At 44.3% G+C, this 19,011-nt stretch overlaps 1 protein-coding gene across 1 annotated transcript in view; it reads left to right on the plus strand.

Moving 5' to 3' along the window:
- Window positions 1-7,250: 7,250 nt before the first annotated feature.
- The window catches only part of LOC120028965 (glycerophosphodiester phosphodiesterase domain-containing protein 5-like), a 61,231-nt gene continuing 49,470 nt past the window's right edge, over window positions 7,251-19,011 (plus strand). The window contains exon 1 of the mRNA XM_038974250.1: window positions 7,251-7,406. Coding sequence (XP_038830178.1) covers window positions 7,290-7,406 — 117 coding nt within the window. The 5' untranslated portion in view covers window positions 7,251-7,289. The remainder of the gene's footprint in view (window positions 7,407-19,011) is intronic.

The raw sequence follows: 19,011 nt of genomic DNA on the forward strand, positions 1-19,011 counted from the left end.
GCGATGTAACATTACAATTCTGAATACAGGGTAAAACAAAAGAGAACAAAAAACTTTCATGGTTGTCCCAAGCTATCATCCAGTGATTCCCTAACAAACCACCTCCCTTCAGGATGACACTTAGAGATAAGGTTTCTGGAGACTCTCTCGGCCAAATACATTTTAGCAGCGCCCCCACCCCTCATCGTTCTGTAGCAATTCTCTCTCGCTGTATCCCAATCAAAAATAAAACATTTGATAAATTATCCAACCAAAATGTAGAATGGCAGTCCTTAGTGCTGACTTTGAGTCTAGGACTCGAATTCCAGCTTCTCAATTTAGCACACATCATCCCTGTTAGAACATATATTTATAAACAACCTTTTATTGCTGGTAATAACTCTTCTCATTACAGCCCCCCTTTGTCCCTGTTTTCCTGTCACAAGTGGCCTGGTAATAAAATATCAGTATCTCAATGCATTCTTAGTCTAAATAGTTAGCAGGGTGTATACCACCCCCCCCCCTTTCCTTCACCCGGCACTTATCATTCTAGCGTGTCTTCTTCAGATATCGTTTACAGTTCATTTTCCCAACGGTGCCTGTGACATTTCACAGGCACCGTAGATAGTAGATAGTTCCGTTTCTCCCACGTACACCAGTCTCTCACCTGAGCCGTTCTCTCTCTCCACGCTCACTCCACAGGCGCTATCAGCACCCCGCCCCGGTTTATGCCTCGGACTCAGATAGCAGTGGTAAAAGTCACTGTCTCTCATTGCACGCCTTTGTCGCTCTTTCTTCTGCCGGTTAGAGAGGGTTTTGAGGTTTACACACACTCTGTGGTCAAGTTATTCCTACCATGCATTAAGACACGATCTGACCACCTTCTATGATAACCTCAAAAAAGTACAGATCATAACAACAGTTTAGTTCATTTCTGTTTCAGGAAATCCAAACAAACATTGACTATATGACGGATTTTGACATTAACCTTTTCTTCATAACATTATCTCAATGACAAATGTCAAAAAGCATAACATATTGGTATTGCTAAAACCATTTTTCTAAATTAGTCCATGCTCCTTTATTCTACTGGCGACTTCTCGAAAGAGTTACCAGATTATGAAGTTAGCACCCTAACCCCTCGCAGAAATCCACACTCCATTATCCAATCTGGTAAAATTTGTATCAAAACACAAAATGAAATCAGCAATACATATATTACAATCCATTTTAAATAATTGTCATCCCTTATTCACATATTTTCCTTTCTATATGCAGACTGAACACTGTACCACTGTATAAGTACACAAAGACCAGGACCTCAGGGAACTGGTCATTTTCCCCTTTCGAACACGTGATTCAAAAAGATGTTAAATCAAAAATAAACACATTCGAATAACTAATCAATTTAGAATTACAACTCTTTATAACTCCCTACGGAAATAATAATCTCCTAAAGTAATGGTACAATTTGGATAGAGACTGGTGTTTCTCATTCATTTTATAATTAAATCCCCCTATTCCGTTAATTTCTAGTGAGGTTGATCATTCCTCACAATTTTTTAGGATACAGGCCATTCGACACCATTAAAATGTTTCCTCTACGTTTACTTTCCCTGTCCTTCAGAAACCATTTAAATACCTTTCAAACATTTCCATCCTTCTGCATTCCCAATTTAACTGAATTGAAAAGACCCTATTCAATAAATCCCACAGTATCAACACACCACTGTCGCACATTCAATACCAGTAAATGGTGTGTGCGTGCTGGTGAACCGTAGGTCCAGAACACACATGAACCGGCCTCACTTATTATCTTGAACTCGTTTATGGCCTAATTCAGATACGTTAATACCTCAAACTGCCGAATATCACTAACTGCTCTCCCCCCTCAATCTCAGGGGACCTTCCAAATCAAAATAATGAAACCCCCCTTTTGGTTAAGAGTGTGCATTCACTATGCAACATTTTAATCAGCAATCCAAAAGTATTAATTATAAACTAAACCTGTTAATTGTAAATTCACTGTCCTTACTCCAATGATTAAATGTTTGTTTTAATCCACCCCATCCTTTATTTAGCATGTACTACCCTTAGACACGGCGACATTATCTCACCACCGAGTCTAACACTGGTCTTCTTACCCCATGGTTCTCCATAACCACCACACCACATAAAACATTTTAAAGTTCATTTTAGGTTTGGTAACCCCAATACCAATTCCTCGTGACCCCTCCACCCTTTCGACCATTCTATTCCAGAATAAGACGACATAAAACCTAAATCTATTTAAAAATAAAGCCACAAAATGTCTCATGATATCAAAAAAACAAACAAGGCATTCTGAGTTTGCAAGGAGTGTTTGGCCATCTAATTTAAATGTGTTACCTTTAGAGTCCATTCCCCTGGCATTTCGCCTAGATTCTTCCACCCAAAATACATTTTCCTGTGGCAAATTTAGCCAATTTCCCATCGTAAGGAATCCGCAATATTTAATCCCTGGCCTCTACTAAAAAGTTAGGTAAAACGTGATGTCATACGTTTCCTTCACATAGAAACTGTAATCTCTATGAACCACTTATCGATTGAACAGAGCCTATACACCGCTAGGTGAAAGTTTCATTCCTGCTACTTTACGGAGGACTTTCAGGAGTTTTTCAATCTTTCTGTCCCAGCTTTGATGCACCTGTGCTGACCTTGCCTTCTGGATGGAAGCGGGGTGAACAGGTAGTGGCTCGGTTGGTTGTGCTTGATCTTTTTTGCCTTCCTATGACATCGGGTGTTGTAGGTGTCCTGGAGAGCAGGTAGTGTGCCCCTGGTGATGCGATTTGCAGACCTCACTACCCTCTGGAGAGCCCTGCGGTTGTGGGCGGTTCAGTTGCCGTACCAGTCGGTGATACAGCCCGACAGGATGCTCTCAATTGTGCACCTGTAAAAGTTAGTGAGGGTTTTAGGTGACAAGCCAAATTGTTCAGCCTCCTGAGGTTGAAGAGGCGCTGTTGCGCCTTCTTCACTACACTGTCTGTGTGCGTGGACCATTTCAGTTTGTCGGTGATATGTACACGAGGAATCAAAAAACTTCCCACCACCTCCACTGCTGTCCCGTCGATGTGGATAGGGGGGTGCTCCCTTTGCTGTTTCCTGAAGTCCCCGGTCATCTCTTGTTTTGCTGACATTGAGTAAGGTTATTTTCCTGACACCACACTCCAAGGGCCCTCGCCTCCTCCCTGTAGGCTGTCTCGTTGTTGTTGGTAGTCAAGCCTACCACTGTAGTGTCGTCTGCAAACTTGATGATTGAGTTGGAGGTGTGCATGGCCACGCAGTCGTGGGTGAACAGGGAGTACAGGAGGGGGCTGAGAACGCACCCTTGTGGGGCCCCAGTGTTGAGGATCAGCGGAGTGGAGATGTTTCCTACCTTCAACACCTGGGGGTGACCTGTCAGGAAGTCCAGGACCCAGTTGCACAGGGCGGGGTCGAGACGCAGGGTCTCAAGCTTAATGATGAATGTGAAGGGTACTATGGTGTTGAATGCTGAGCTGTAGTCAATGAACAGCATTCTTACATAGGTATTTCTCTTGTCCAGATGGGATAGGGCAGTGTGATGGTGATTGCATCGTCTGTGGAGTGGGTCTAGGGTGGAGGTGATGTGATCCTTGACTAGTCTCTCAAAGCACTTCATGATGACAGAAGTGAGTGCTACGGGGCGATAGTCATTTAGTCCAGTTACCATAGCTTTCTTGGGAACAGGAACAATGGTGGCCATCTTGAAGCATGTGGGGACAGCAGACTGGGATAGGGATTGATTGAATATGTCCGTAAACACACCAGCCAGCTGGTCTGTGCATGCTCTGAGGACGCGGCTAGGGATGCCGTCTGGGCCGGCAGCCTTGCAAGGGTTAACATGTTTACATTTTTTACTCGCGTTGGCCACGGAGGAGGAGAGCCCACAGTCTTTGGTAGCGGGCCGTGTTGGTGGCACTGTATTGTCATGAAAGAGCGCAAAGAAGTTGTTTAATTTGTCTGGGAGCAAGATGTCGATGTCCACAACGAGGCTGGTTTTCTTTTTGTAATCCGTGATTGTCTGTAGACCCTGCCACATACGTCTTGTGTTCGAGCCGTTGAATTCCGACTCCACTTTGTCTCTATACTGACACATTGCTTGTTTGAATACCTTACGGAGGGAATAACTACAGTGTTTGTATTCGGCCGTGTTTCCAGTTGCCTTGCCATGATTTAAATTTACCTTTTTACTTAACTAGGCAAGTCAGGTAAGAACAAATTCTTATTTTCAATGACGGCCTAGGAACAGTGGGTTAACTGCCTGTTCAGGGGCAGAACGACAGATTTGTACCTTGTCAGCTCGGGGATTTGAACTTGCAACCTTTCGGTTGCTAGTCCAACTCTCTAACCACTAGGCTACCCTGCTGCCCCAAATGCGGTGGTGCTTTCAGTTTTGCGCTTATGCTTCCATCAACCCATGTTTTCTGGTTAGGGAAGGTTTTAATAGTCACAGTGGGTACAACATCTATACACTTCCTTATAAACTCTCACAGAGTCAGCGTATACATAAATGTTATTGTCTGAGGCTACCCGAAACATATCGAGAAGCGTGGAATCCAATTGGTCAGACTAGCATTGGATAGACCTGAGCACAGGTGCTTTCTGTTTTAGTTTCTGCCTTTAGGAGGGGAGCAACAAGATGGAGTCATGGTCAGATTTTCCAAAAGGAGGGCAGGGGAGGGCCTTGTGTGCATTGCGGAAGTTAGAGTAGCAGTGTTCGCGTGTGTTACTCGCTCGTGTACTGCAATCGATATGCTGATTTTGAGTTCTTGTATGTTGTTACAATTACACCATGAGTTGTTAATCATGAAACATGCTCCCCCGCTCTCCTTCTTACCAGAGAGATGTTTGTTCCTGTCGGCGTGATGCACTGAAAATCATGTTGCCTGTACAGACTCCAACAGCATGTCCTCAGCTAGCTGTGACTCCGTGAAACAGAGTATGTTACAATTAGAGGTCGACCGATTAATCGGCATGGCCGATTTAATTAGGGCTGATTTCAAGTTTTCATAACAATTGGAAATCGGCATTTTTGGCCGATAACATTGCATCCCACGAGGAAACTGCGGGCCACCGGTTACGCGAGTGCAGCAAGGTGCTAAGGTAAGTTGCTAGCTAGCATTAAACTTATCTTATAAAAAACAATCAATCTTCACATAATCACTAGTTAACTACACTAGGTTAACTAGCTTGTCCTGCGTTGCATATAATCAATGCGGTGCCTGTTAATTTATCATCGAATCACAGCCTACTTCGCCAAACGGGTGATATAACAAAGGCGCATTCGCGAAAAAAGCACAATCGTTGCACAAATGTACCTAACCATAAACACCTTTTGCCTTTCTTAAAATCAATACACAGAAGTATTTTTTTTTTTTAAACCTGCATATTTAGTTAAAAGAAATTCATGTTAGCGGGCAATATTGACTAGAGAAATTGTGTCACTTCTCTTACATTCATTGCACGCAGAGTCTGGGTATATGCAACAGTTTGGGCCGCCTGGTTCGTTGCGAACTAATTTGCTAGAACCTTACATAATTATTACATTTACATTTACATTTTAGTCATTTAGCAGACGCTCTTATCCAGAGCGACTTACAGTAGAGTGCATACATTTTATTACATTTTTACATACTGAGACAAGGATATCCCTACCGGCCAAACCCTCCCTAACCCGGACGATGCTATGCCAATTGTGCGTCGCCCCACGGATCTCCCGGTTGCGGCCGGCTGCGACAGAGCCTGGGCGCGAACCCAGCCCAGCCTGGGCGCGAACCCAGAGACTCTGGTGGCGCAGCTAGCACTGCGATGCAGTGCCCTAGACCACTGCGCCACCCGGGAGATCGTTATGACATAACATTGAAGGTTGTGCAATGTAACAACAATATTTAGACTTAGGGTTGCTACCCGTTTGATAAAATACGGAACGGTTCTGTGTTTCACTGAAATAATAAACGTTTTGTTTTTTAAATGATAGTTTCCGAATTTGACCATATTAATGACAAAAGGCTCGTATTTCTGTGATTATTATAATTAAATCTATGTTTTGATATTTGATAGAGCAGTCTGGCAATACTAAAGTGCCTATTAGAACATCCAATAGTCAAAGGTATGTGAAATACAAATGGTATAGAGAGAAATAGTCGACGAGTCATAATTCCTATAATAACTGCAACCTAATATTTCTTTACTGGGAATATTGAACCATCAGCTTTCATATGTTTTGAGCAAGGAACTTAAACGTTAGCTTTTTTACATGGCACATATTGCACTTTTACTTTCTTCTCCAACACTGTGTTTTTGCATTATTTAAACTAAATTGAGCATGTTTCATTATTTATTTGAGACAAAATAGATTTTATTTATGTATTATATTAAGTTAAAATAAGTGTTCATTGTTCATTCAGTATTGTTGTAATTGTCATTATTACAAATTATATATTAAAATCGGCCGAGTAATCAGTATCGTCTTTTTTTTGTCCTCCAATAATCGGTATTGGCTTTTTTGGGCCCTCCAATAATCGGTATCGGCGTTGAATATTCATAATCGGTTGACCTCTAGTTACAATCCCGGATATGTCTTTGGAAAGCAACTCTTGCCTTAATTTTGTCGACTTTGTTAACTAGGGACTGGACATTAGCGAGTAATATACTTGGAAGCGGTGGGTGGTGTACGTGCATCCGAAGGCTCACTAGAAGACCGCTCCTTCGACGGCGTTGTTTTGGGTCGGCCTCTGTAATCAGTTCAAATGCCCTGGGAGGTGCAGACAAAGGATCCGCTTTGGGAAAGTTGTATTCCTGGTCGTTGTGCTGGTAAGTTGACGTCTCTCTGATATCCAATAATTCTTCCCGGCTGAATGTAATAACACTTAATGTTTTCTGGGCTAACAATGTAAGAAATAATACATAAAAAAACTAAATAATGCACAGTTTCCTAAGGACTTGAAGCGAAGCTGGCATCTCTAGCGGCGCTATCTTTCTCTTCTCATTCCATGCGTAAATAAGCGTGTGGCATGTTGCTATTCAAATTTCATCTGTCTTGCTGACTTGATATTCAAATGTCACCTCAGTGAAATACCCACAACAATCAACCTTACACCGGTCTTGTGTCCTAATGGATACAATATTTCCTTTTAGAATGTATTGTAGGCAATACTAATGTTTCTGTTTTCTTGTTGCTCTCCCATGCAGGTTTCCCGTTTGGTCAATGGGATGTTAGAGGTCTGGAGGCGTGCCAGAACTGAAGGAGCATGGTGAAGCACCAACCCCTGCAGGTTTACGAGAGGCAGCTGTGTTTGTCATGTCTCACAGGGATCTATGGGTGCCGGTGGAAACGGTACCAACGGTCACATGATGACACCACCAAGGTGAGTTCTGCCTAGCAGACCTTACGTTTGTACCTAAATGACCATAATTGACATGGCATATTGGTGTTGGTATATGGAAGTTAGTAATTTCTGGAAGATCTATTATCGGCCAAATGTCAGTTGGTTGACGGGAGCGAGTGTGATCGAATGGTACCAGTCCACTTTTTCTTTTTTTCGTTCCAAGTTCACTGCAGGATTACAGCACCACACTGCATCTTATATCTATCTATTAATTAAAAACACTCTAATTTGTAGTGTCTGTGAGAGCGTGCAGTGCATGTGGGCAGGATTCCTCCCTTATGCCATCCGTTACCCATGCCCAATCTTTCAAGATGCATTTATAAAAAGCCATGTAGGCCCGCTGTTCCCTGGGCACCGAAGACGTGGATGTCGATTATGCCAGCCAGCCCCCCCCCCCCCCCCCCACACACCTCTGTTTCAGAGGGGTTGGGTTAAATGCGGAAGACACATTTCAGTTGAGTGCATTGTTGTACAGCTGACTAGGTATCCCCTTTTCCCTTTCCCATCCCTTCCGTAATAACCTGTCCTTGGGCTGTCACTGGAGGTGCCTTTGGCCTTGCAGAGCACCTACATGTCCTAGAACTGTGTTTAAGTCTGTACGTGCTGCAGATAGTATTCCATTTTTATCAAACATTCAGAGCCTCCCCTTGGTCACATTCATCGCAGCCTTTATTTGTCTAAGTAGGTTTTCCATAATGCCAAGCAGCCCTGGTCTGTCAGATTTAGTACCGCATGGTAAGTGGAGCACAATAGTCCATCATCACCTTGCTAGCCTGGGACAAGTAGACAGAGCTGAGAGGGCTGAAACCTGTGTGTGAAATATAACGTACCGTAAATGTTTTAAGTGGCATAGAAATGTGATATACAGTGCCTTCGGAAAGTATTCAGACCCCTTTGACTTTTTCCACATTTTGTAACAAACAAACAATTGTTCCTAATCAATCTAAACACAATACCCCTTAATGACAAAGCAAAAACATGTTTTTGTAAATGTTTGCAAATTTATTCAATTAGAAACTGATATCACATTTACGTAAGTATTCAGACCCTTTACTCAGTACTTTGTCGAATGCACCTTTTGGTAGCGATTACAGCAGGGTGTCTTACTGGTTATGACGCTACAAGCTTGGCACACCTGTGTTTGGGGAGTTTCTCCAATAATTTTCTGAAGATCCTCTGTCAGGTTGGATGGGGAGGGTTGCTGCACAGCTTTTTTTCAGGTCTCTCCAGAGATGTTCGATCGGGTTCAAGTCCGGGCTCTAGCCGGGCCACTCAAGGACATCCCGAAGCAACTCCTGCGTTGTCAAGGCTGTTTGCTTAGGGCCGTTGTCCTGTTGGAAGGTGAACCTTTGCCCCAGTCTGAGGTCCTGAGTGCTCTGTAGCAGGTTTTCTTGAAGGATATCTCTGTACTATGCTCAATTCATCTTTTCCTCGATCCTGACTAGTCTTCCAGTCCCTGCTGCTGAAAAACATCCCCACAGCATGATGCTTCCACCACCATGCTTCACCGTAGGGATGGTAGCAGGTTCCCTCCAGACGTGACGCTTGGCATTCAGGCCAAAGAGTTCAATCTTGGTTCCATCAGACCAGAGAATCTTTTTTCTAATGGTTTGAGAGTCTTTAGGTGCCTTTTGGCACCTAAAGGATGATCAATGGAAACAGGATGTACCTGAGCTCAATTTGGAGTCTCACCGCAAAGGGGCTGAATATTTATGAAAATAACGTTTTTTTAAATGTATTTTTATACATTTGTAAAAATGTCTAAACCTGTTTTCTCTTCGTCATTATTGAGTATTGTGTGTAGATTTTAAATGTATGGAAGGATCCATATGGGGAGGGAGAAAGGTAAACGCATCAATCAATCAATCAGTCAAATGTATGTATAAAGCCCTTCTTACATCAGCTGATGTCACACAGTGCTGTACAGAAACCCAGCCTAAAACCCCAAACAGCAAGCAATGCAGGTGTAGAAGCATGGTGGCTTGGAAAAACTCCCTAGAAAGGCCGGAACGTAGGAAGAAACCTAGAGAGGAACCAGGCTATGAGGGGAGGCCAGTCCTCTTCTGGCTGTGCTGGATGGGGATTATAACAGAACATGGCCAAGATGTTTAAATGTTCATAGATGACCAGCAGGGTCAAATAATAATAATCACATTGGTTGTAGAGGGTGCAACAGGTCAGCACCTCAGGAGTAAATGTCAGTCGCCTTTAATAGCCGATCATTCAGAGTATCTCTACCGCTCCTGCTGTCTCTAGAGAGTTAAAAACAGAAGGTCTGGGACAAGGTAGCACGTCCGGTGAACAGGTCAGGGTTCCATAGCCGCAGGCAGAACCATTGAAACTGGAGCAGCAGCACAACCAGGTGGACTGGGGACAGCAAGGAGTCATCAGGCCAGGTAATCTTGAGGCATGGTCCTAGTGCTTAGGTCCTCTGAGAGAAAGAGATAGAATACTTAAATACACACAGGACACCGGATAAGACAGGAGAAATACTTCAGATATAACAGACTGACCCTAGCCCCCCGACACAAACTATTGCAGCATAAATACTGGAGGCTGAGACAGGAGGGGTCGGGAGACACTGTGGTCCCATCCGACGATACCCCCGGACAGGGCCAAACAGGCAGGATATAAATAACCCCACCCACTTTGCCAAAGCACAGCCCCCACACCACTAGAGGGATATCTTCGACCACCAACTTACTATCCTGAGACAAGGCCAAGTATAGCCCACGAAGATCTCCCCCATGGCACGACCCAAGGGGGGGGGGGGGAGCGCCAACCCGGACAGGAAGATCACGTGAACCTCGCCTGGTTCACCAACTGCTTCTCAGACAGAGTTCAGTGTGTCAAATGTTGTCCAGACCTCTGGTAGTCACTATGGGGGTACCACAGGGGTCAATTCTCGGGCTGACTCTTTTCTCTGTATATATCAACTGATGTCGCTCTTGCTGCGGGTGATTCCACCTCTACGTCCTACATATCACGTGCACCTCAAACACAAATATGTCAAAGTACCCTTTTTCTAGTTATAGGAATGACTTCTCGTCCTGTGAGCTTAACATGCAAGCTATGCTGAGTGGTGGATGGATGAGTTATACGTTTTGACCTTTCATTCCTACCCTATTTGCCCTCAGGAAGGTAATGCTGCATGAGTTCTTTAAATCTTAAGATAGATGGAGCACATTCATGTTTGACAGGTCGAAGGCCACATGGAGAATTGTTTTTCATCCTTTGGTGGGAATAGTATCCCGTGGCTCTGTTTCCTGTTGTCTCTGAGACTGGTAGATATGGTACTGCAGAGTCAGCTGTGTGTGTGTGTTTGTGTGTCGCCTTGGCCACCATGGCCATGTGTGGCGGGCGCGTTGGCCCACTGGGGGAGAATCGGCCAATCAGCAGCCTGTCTGTGTATAGTACCACAGGATTATATTGGACCTGCTGTGGTGCTACTCTGTGTGTTTACCAGTCTCCTCCTTTGCCAGAATCTGCATCCCAACCTCAGACCCCCACTATGCCATGTTTCAGTAGCATATTTCTCTGCTTCCTCCCATGAGCCTATTATTATGGAAGTACTGTACATTTAAAATGTACAAGCATGAATAACTATTCAGTATAGTGAATAAAAACTCAGTAAAAGAAGTATAACTGTAAAAATTAAGTTAAATTGGATTTCTAGTCTACAAATTGGCATAATTTCTTTTTGCGTTTTGTGTAACTTATGTTTTAACTTATTGTGTACATAATATTGCTGCTACCGTCTCTTATGACTGAAAATAACTTCTGGACATCAGAAAAGCGATTACCCCCCTACGGACTGGAAGAATATTTTTCCTTTAACGAGTCCGACGAAAAGGATATCCTGCTTTCACTGGAACAGGCCCAGATCCACACCTTTTGCGTGAAGAAAAGACGCCGGAAAAGGGGACGCAGATTGGCTGTCCTTCTGAGAAGCCGGAGGCGAGCGAGTAAACTCCCACTGCCATCCGTTCTTCTTGCTAATGTGCAATCGTTAAAAAATAAAATTGATGACCCATTATTAAGATTATCCTACCAACGGGACATTAAAAACTGAAACATCTTATGTTTCACCGAGACGTGTCTGAACGAAGAAATGGACAATATAGAGCTGGCGGGATTTTCCATGCACCCGCAGAACAGAGACACTACCTCTGGAAAGACCAGGGGTGGGGGTGTGTGTCTTTTTGTCAATAACAGCTGGTACGTGATGTCTAATATTAAAGAAGTCTCGAGGTATTGCTCACCTGAGGTAGTGTGGTCGACAACTTATCATAAGGTACTCTATCTACCAAGAGTTCTCGTCTGTATTATTCGTAGCAGTCTATTTACCACCACAAAGCGAAGCTGGCACTAAGTCCGCTCTCAACCAACTCTATAAGGCCATAGGCAAAGAAGAAAATGCTCACCCAGGAGCGCCTCTCCCTGTGGCCGGGGAGTTTAATGCAGGCAAACTTAAATCAGTTTTTCCAATTTTTTACCAGCATGTTACAGGTGCAATCAGGGAAGAAAGAAAATCCTAGACCACCTTTACTCCACTCACAGAGATGCGTACAGAGCTCTCCCCTGCCCTCCATTTGGCAAATCTGACCACAATTCTATCCTACTGATTCCTGCTTACAACCAAAAACAAAAGCAGGTAGTACCAGTGACTCGCTCAATATGGAAGTGATCAGATGACGCGGATGCTACACTACAGGACTGTTTTGCTAGCACAGACTGGAATGTGTTCCGGGATTTATCCAATGGCATTGAGGAATACACCACCTCAGTCATTGCCTTCATCATCAATAAGTGCATCGACGACGTCTTCCCCACAGTGACTGTACGTACATATCCCAACCTGAAGCCATGGACTACAGGCAATGTCCGCATCGAGCTAAAGGCTAGAGCTGCCGCTTTCAAGGAGCGGGAGACTAATCCGGACGCTTATAAGAAATCCCACTATGCCCTCAGACGAACCATCAAACAAGCAAAGCGTCAAGACAGGATTAAGATTGAATCAAACTACAAGTGCTTTGAAAGGCTGGTCATGGCTCACATCAACAGCATCCTCCCAGACACCCCAGACCCATTCCAATTCGCATACCGCCCCAACAGATCCACAGATGACGCAATCTCAATCGCACTCCACACCGCCCTTTCTCACCTGGACAGAAAGAACCACTATGTGAGAATGCTGTTCATCGACTACAGCTCACCATTCAACACCATAGTGCCCACGAAGCTCATCACTAAGCTAAGGACTCTGGGACTAAACACCTCCCTCTGCAACTGGATCCTGGACTTCCTGACGGGCCGCCGCTAGGTGGTAAGAGTAGGCAACAATATGTCTGCCACGCTGATCCTTATAACTGGGGCCCCTCAGGGGTGTATACTTTGTCCCCTCCTGTATTCCCTGTTCACCCATGACTGCGTGGCCAAACACGACTCCAACACCATCATTAAGTTTGCTGACGACACAACAGTGGTTTGGCCTGATCACCGACAACGATGAGACGGCCTATAGGGAGGTCAGAGAACTGGCAGTGTGATGCCAGGACAACAACCTCTCCCTCCGGCAAGACAAAGGAGCTGATCGTGGACTACAGGAAAAGGCGGGCCAAACAGGCCCCCATTAACATCGATGCGAGGCTGTAGGGGACCAGGTCGAGGGTTTCAAGTTCCTTGGTGTCCACATCACCAACGAACTATCATGGTCCAAACATGCCAAGACAGTTGTGTACACGACAAAACCTTTTCCCTCCCAGGAGACTGAAAAGATTTGGCATGGGCACCCAGATCCTCTAAAGGTTCTACAGCTGCACCATCGAGAGCTTCCTGACCGGTTGCATCACCGTCTGGTATGGCAACTGCACGGCATCTAAGGTGCTACAGAGGGTAGTGCGAACGGCCCAGTACATCACTGGGGCCAAGCTTCCTGCCATCCAGGACCTATATAATAGGCGGTGTCAGAGGAAAGCCCATAAAATTGTCGGAGACTCCAGTCATCCAATTTATAGACTGATTTCTCTGCTACCGCACGGCAAGTAGTACCGGAGCGCCAAGTCTAGGACCAAAAACCTCCTCAACAGCTTCTACCCCCAAGCCATTAGACTGCTGAACAATTCATAAAAATTGCCACTGGAAAATTTACATTGACCCCTAACTAGCGCTAGTGCAATTGCTAACTAGCGCTAGTGCAATTTCTAACTAGCGCTAGTGCAATTTCTAACTAGCGCTAGTGCAATTGCTAACTAGCGCTAGTGCAATTGCTAACTAGCGCTAGTGCAATTGCTAACTAGCGCTAGTGCAATTGCTAACTAGCGCTAGTGCAATTGCTAACTAGCGCTAGTGCAATTGCTAACTAGCGCTAGTGCAATTGCTAACTAGCGCTAGTGCAGTAACTGGAAGTCTGAGTATCTGCTAGCAGATACCATAGACTTCGTCACAGTGCTAATTATCCTTGGCTTGTGAAACTACCTCTAACTTCCTTCATAATGGACACAGAGCCATGAAAATCCTATCCACAAGTTCATCTGACTCTGGGGAAGTAGGTAAATGGCCTCATTGCCAAAATCCCAAAGTATCCATTTAACTATGGATGCTGTGCTGCCTTGTATTGGAGGACTATAGTCATCTCACATTTGGCAGATCGCCTGTTAAGTGTGCCAGCACTGCCAGGTCAGATGACATCATAGATGCATCTTTAATAGCCAATGTTACCAATCAGTGTTGCTAATCAAAGGATGGTATCAGTTACATGATGTGATGTTTAAACATGACAGGCAGCGTCACTGAACCATGACCATGAGAAACCCAAGTTCTTAATGTGACATGGACTCCCTTCATAATGCCCAGATTCAGAACAGAATAGAAGTGGTTGCTGTCATCGTCTCCTCTCAGAGCTGGATAATGAACAGGCCAGTGTGCCTGAGCCTCCCTCTTTGTTAACTTGGTCTTTGAGTTAGTGGTTTGTAGAAAGGCCGACCACGTCACTGGCACTGCAAGCTGATCTGCCCTCAGTAATAATTGAGTTTTTCCAGTTAGCCAGTCTTTACTAGGAACGAGCATAATTCTGTAGACTTGGTCTGTTAAATGACATAGAGACACGTGAAACTGAAATCCTGTTCAAATCATTTGCTACCATCACCGTTTTGTCGCAACTAAAGTCTGCACTAAACTAGAAAACCAGATGGGCAACATTCTAATATGGCAGGGAACATTCAGGCAACATGCAGGGAGGGAGCATTCTCTTTGCTAGCTTTTTCTTGTCTTCCTCTCAAGTCTTCCATTACTTCTTTAGTTCCCTGACAGAATAAAAGGTCAAAAGCTTCAACACCTCTGCAGAAAACACATTTACAGGGTGTCAGAGCTGTAGAAGTTACTGAGTAAACAAGCGTTAGGAGGATGTCTCTATATTCCCGTGGGACAGGGCCAAGAGAGCCTTGGAACACAAACCGTGATGTGCAGTGATGGTGTTGGTGGGCCCAGGAGCGTTCTGTGATACAGGTGCACCAGCACTCATCCTCAGACTTCTGTGTGATGATTCTCTTCTATGAGATGACTAAACCAGCAACCGCTAGGCTAGCTGAATGAGGGGACGATGGTGATAGTCTGTCATGATCGTTAGTAAAGCTTTAGAGGGACTAGAAATCAGTCCTAGGTTTTCTAATCTCTGATCATTTTAATGATGGAAATTTATTTTGATGGTAATTTGATTACGTGAAATGAAATTTGACTCATTTAAGCACTATGTTCATACACTGCTCAAAAAAATAAAGGGAACACTTAAACAACACAATGTAACTCCAAGTCAATCAAACTGTCCACTTAGGAAGCAACACTGATTGACAATAAATTTAACATGCTGTTGTGCAAATGGAATAGACAAAAGGTGGAAATTATAGGCAATTAGTAAGACACCCCCAAAAAAGGAATGGTTCTGCAGGTGGTGACCACAGACCACTTCTCAGTTCCTATGCTTCCTGGCTGATGTTTTGGTCACTTTTGAATGCTGGCGGTGCTTTCACTCTAGTGGTAGCATGAGACGGAGTCTACAACCCACACAAGTGGCTCAGGTAGTGCAGTTCATCCAGGATGGCACATCAATGCGAGCTGTGGCAAAAAGGTTTGCTGTGTCTGTCAGCGTAGTGTCCAGAGCATGGAGGCGCTACCAGGAGACAGGCCAGTACATCAGGAGACGTGGAGGAGGCCGTAGGAGGGCAACAACCCAGCAGCAGGACCGCTACCTCCGCCTTTGTGCAAGGAGGTGCACTGCCAGAGCCCTGCAAAATGACCTCCAGCAGGCCACAAATGTGCATGTGTCTGCTCAAACGGTCAGAAACAGACTCCATGAGGGTGGTATGAGGGCCCGACGTCCACAGGTGGGGGTTGTCTTTACAGCCCAACACCGTGCAGGACGTTTGGCATTTGCCAGAGAACACCAAGATTGGCAAATTCGCCACTGGCGCCCTGTGCTCTTCACAGATGAAAGCAGGTTCACACTGAGCACATGAGCACATGTGACAGACGTGACAGAGTCTGGAGACGCCGTGGAGAACGTTCTGCTGCCTGCAACATCCTCCAGCATGACCGGTTTGGCGGTGGGTCAGTTATGGTGTGGGGTGGCATTTCTTTGTGGGGCCGCACAGCCCTCCATGTGCTCGCCAGAGGTAGCCTGACTGCCATTAGGTACCGAGATGAGATCCTCAGACCCCTTGTGAGACCATATGCTGACACATGCACATTTGTGGCCTGCTGGAGGTCATTTTGCAGGGCTCTGGCAGTGTACCTCCTTGCACAAAGGCGGAGGTAGCGGTCCTGCTGCTGGGTTGTTGCCCTCCTACGGCCTCCTCCACGTCTCCTGATGTACTGGCCTGTCTCCTGGTAGCGCCTCCATGCTCTGGACACTACGCTGACAGACACAGCAAACCTTTTTGCCACAGCTCGCATTGATGTGCCATCCTGGATGAACTGCACTACCTGAGCCACTTGTGTGGGTTGTAGACTCCGTCTCATGCTACCACTAGAGTGAAAGCACCGCCAGCATTCAAAAGTGACCAAAACATCAGCCAGGAAGCATAGGAACTGAGAAGTGGTCTGTGGTCACCACCTGCAGAACCATTCCTTTTTTGGGGGTGTCTTACTAATTGCCTATAATTTCCACCTTTTGTCTATTCCATTTGCACAACAGCATGTTAAATTTATTGTCAATCAGTGTTGCTTCCTAAGTGGACAGTTTGATTTCACAGAAGTGTGATTGACTTGGAGTTACATTGTGTTGTTTAAGTGTTCCCTTTATTTTTTTGAGCAGTGTATAAGACATTCAGGTAAGCAATTATATTAATACCCTTTGGTGGAGGTCACGATCAATTGTCTTCGAAAACAAATTAACTGGTAACCTTTGTACTAATAGCGCCTTGTCTACCCGTCTCTATAGTTCAATAATCATATGTAAGCACCTTTTCAGTCAGTCTGCACTCACTTCCAGTAGTGCTGACATTCAAACAAGTCCTCTTAATATTGGGCGAGGAGGGGAATAGCCTAATCTTCCTGAATCAAGTCTCTCCAAAGGGAAATGTTTTCTGTCAGTTTGAATCCCTCTCCGGCTGTCTGTCTGTCTCTACTCAGATTCTCTTTGAGTTCGCTAAGTTCAAAACGGCAGGAGGGGACTGTTTACCCACTACAATTGCCGGTTATATTGAGGGGAATTAATGTAGACATTAGAGGTCGATCAATTATGATTTTTCAACACCGATACCGATTATTGGAGGACCAAAAAAAAACGATACCGACTAATCGGCCAATTTCTATTTCATTTATTTATTTGTAATAATGACAATTTCAACAATACTGAATGACCACTTATTTTAACTTAATATAATACATCAATTAAAATAAATTTAGCCTCAAATAAATAATGAAACATGTTCAATTTGGTTTAAATAATGCAAAACAAAGTGTTGGAGATGAAAGTAAAAGTGCAATATGTGCCGTGTAAAAAAGCCAACGTTTAAGTTCCTTGCTCAGAACATGAGAACATATGAAAGCTGGTGGTTCCTTTTAACATGAGTCTTCAATATTACCAGTTAAGAAGTTTTAGGTTGTAGTTATTATAGGAATTATAGGACTATTTCTCTCCATACCATTTCTATTTCATATACCTTTGACTATTGAATGTTCTTATAGGCACTTTAGTATTGCCAGTGAAACAGTATAGCTTCCGTCCCTCTCCTCGCCCCTACCTGGGCTTGAACCAGGAACACATCGACAACAGCCACCCTCGAAGCATCGTTACCCATCGCTCCACAAAAGCTGCGGCCCTTGCAGAGCAAGGGGAACAACTACTTCAAGGTCTCAGCGAGTGACGTCACCGATTGAAACGCTATTAGCGCGCACCCCGCTAACTAGCTAGCCATTTCACATCGGTTACACCAGCCTAATCTCGGGAGTTGATAGGCTTGAACTCATAAACGGCTCAGTGCTTGAAGCACAGCGAAGAGCTGCTGGCAAACGCACGAAAGTGCTGTTTGAATGAATGTTTACGAGCCTGCTGCTGCCTACCACCGCTCAGTCAGACTGCAAATCATAGACTTAATTATAACATAACACATAGAAATACGAGCCTTAGGTCATTAACTTCTCTAGGGTAGGTGAGACGCTAACGTCCCACCAGGCCAACATCCTGTGAAACTGCAGAGAGCTAACATTTTAAATACACCATTCGTTGTATTAAACATTCTTGTAAATACATGTATCTTACATCATTTAAAAGATGAACGTCTTATTAATCCAGCCGCTGTGTCAGATTTCAAAAAGGTTTACTGCAAAAGCAAACATGCGATTTTCTGAGGACGACGCCCCACACACACAGGTATTACTAGCATTTTCCAACCAAGCATTAGCGTCACGAAAGTCAGAAATAACAATAAAATAAATCGCTTACCATTGAAGATCTTCCTCTGGTGGCAATGCCAAGTGTCCTAACTACACAGTGAATGTTCGTTTTGTTTGATAAAATACATTTTTATAGCCTAACACGAAACATTTGTAATCCGGTTGCGTCGTGATTTCCGTCTCATTCAACTTTGGACGAAGCGTTCGTGGTAATTACACACACTAAACCAACGTTTATCCAGTCATGGTTGGTTTTATTGCAATCCTCTGGTTGTTACTAACACAACCATACATGATGGCTCTTTTCCCGGGACGTATTGACCGAAACAAACCGATTAGAAGACACCAATCAATGACCTCATTGCGCACCAATGGTAGGACCGGTCTATCGTTGATTGACTGTATTTTGGCCCAATGACCACTGATCATCTTGAAATCTAGCTTGGAAGATAGCCAATGAGCTGAGGTAAACGGCAATATGTAATGGTTATACGTTTGAAGACCAGCCTTTGTCGAAAATTTTGGCATAAAAGAGGTTCATTCGCCATTGCAAATCCTACTTGACGGAGCCACGAGTGTAACGCATAGCAGTACATATTCAATAGCATTTTCAACAAGTTTATATATTTAAATTATGGCGAATAAATCAGGAAAAGCTAAAACAAAGTCTAGAGTCTGAACACCACAACCA

This window comes from Salvelinus namaycush, chromosome 34, assembly GCF_016432855.1.
Source record: "Salvelinus namaycush isolate Seneca chromosome 34, SaNama_1.0, whole genome shotgun sequence".
NCBI lineage: Eukaryota > Metazoa > Chordata > Actinopteri > Salmoniformes > Salmonidae > Salvelinus > Salvelinus namaycush.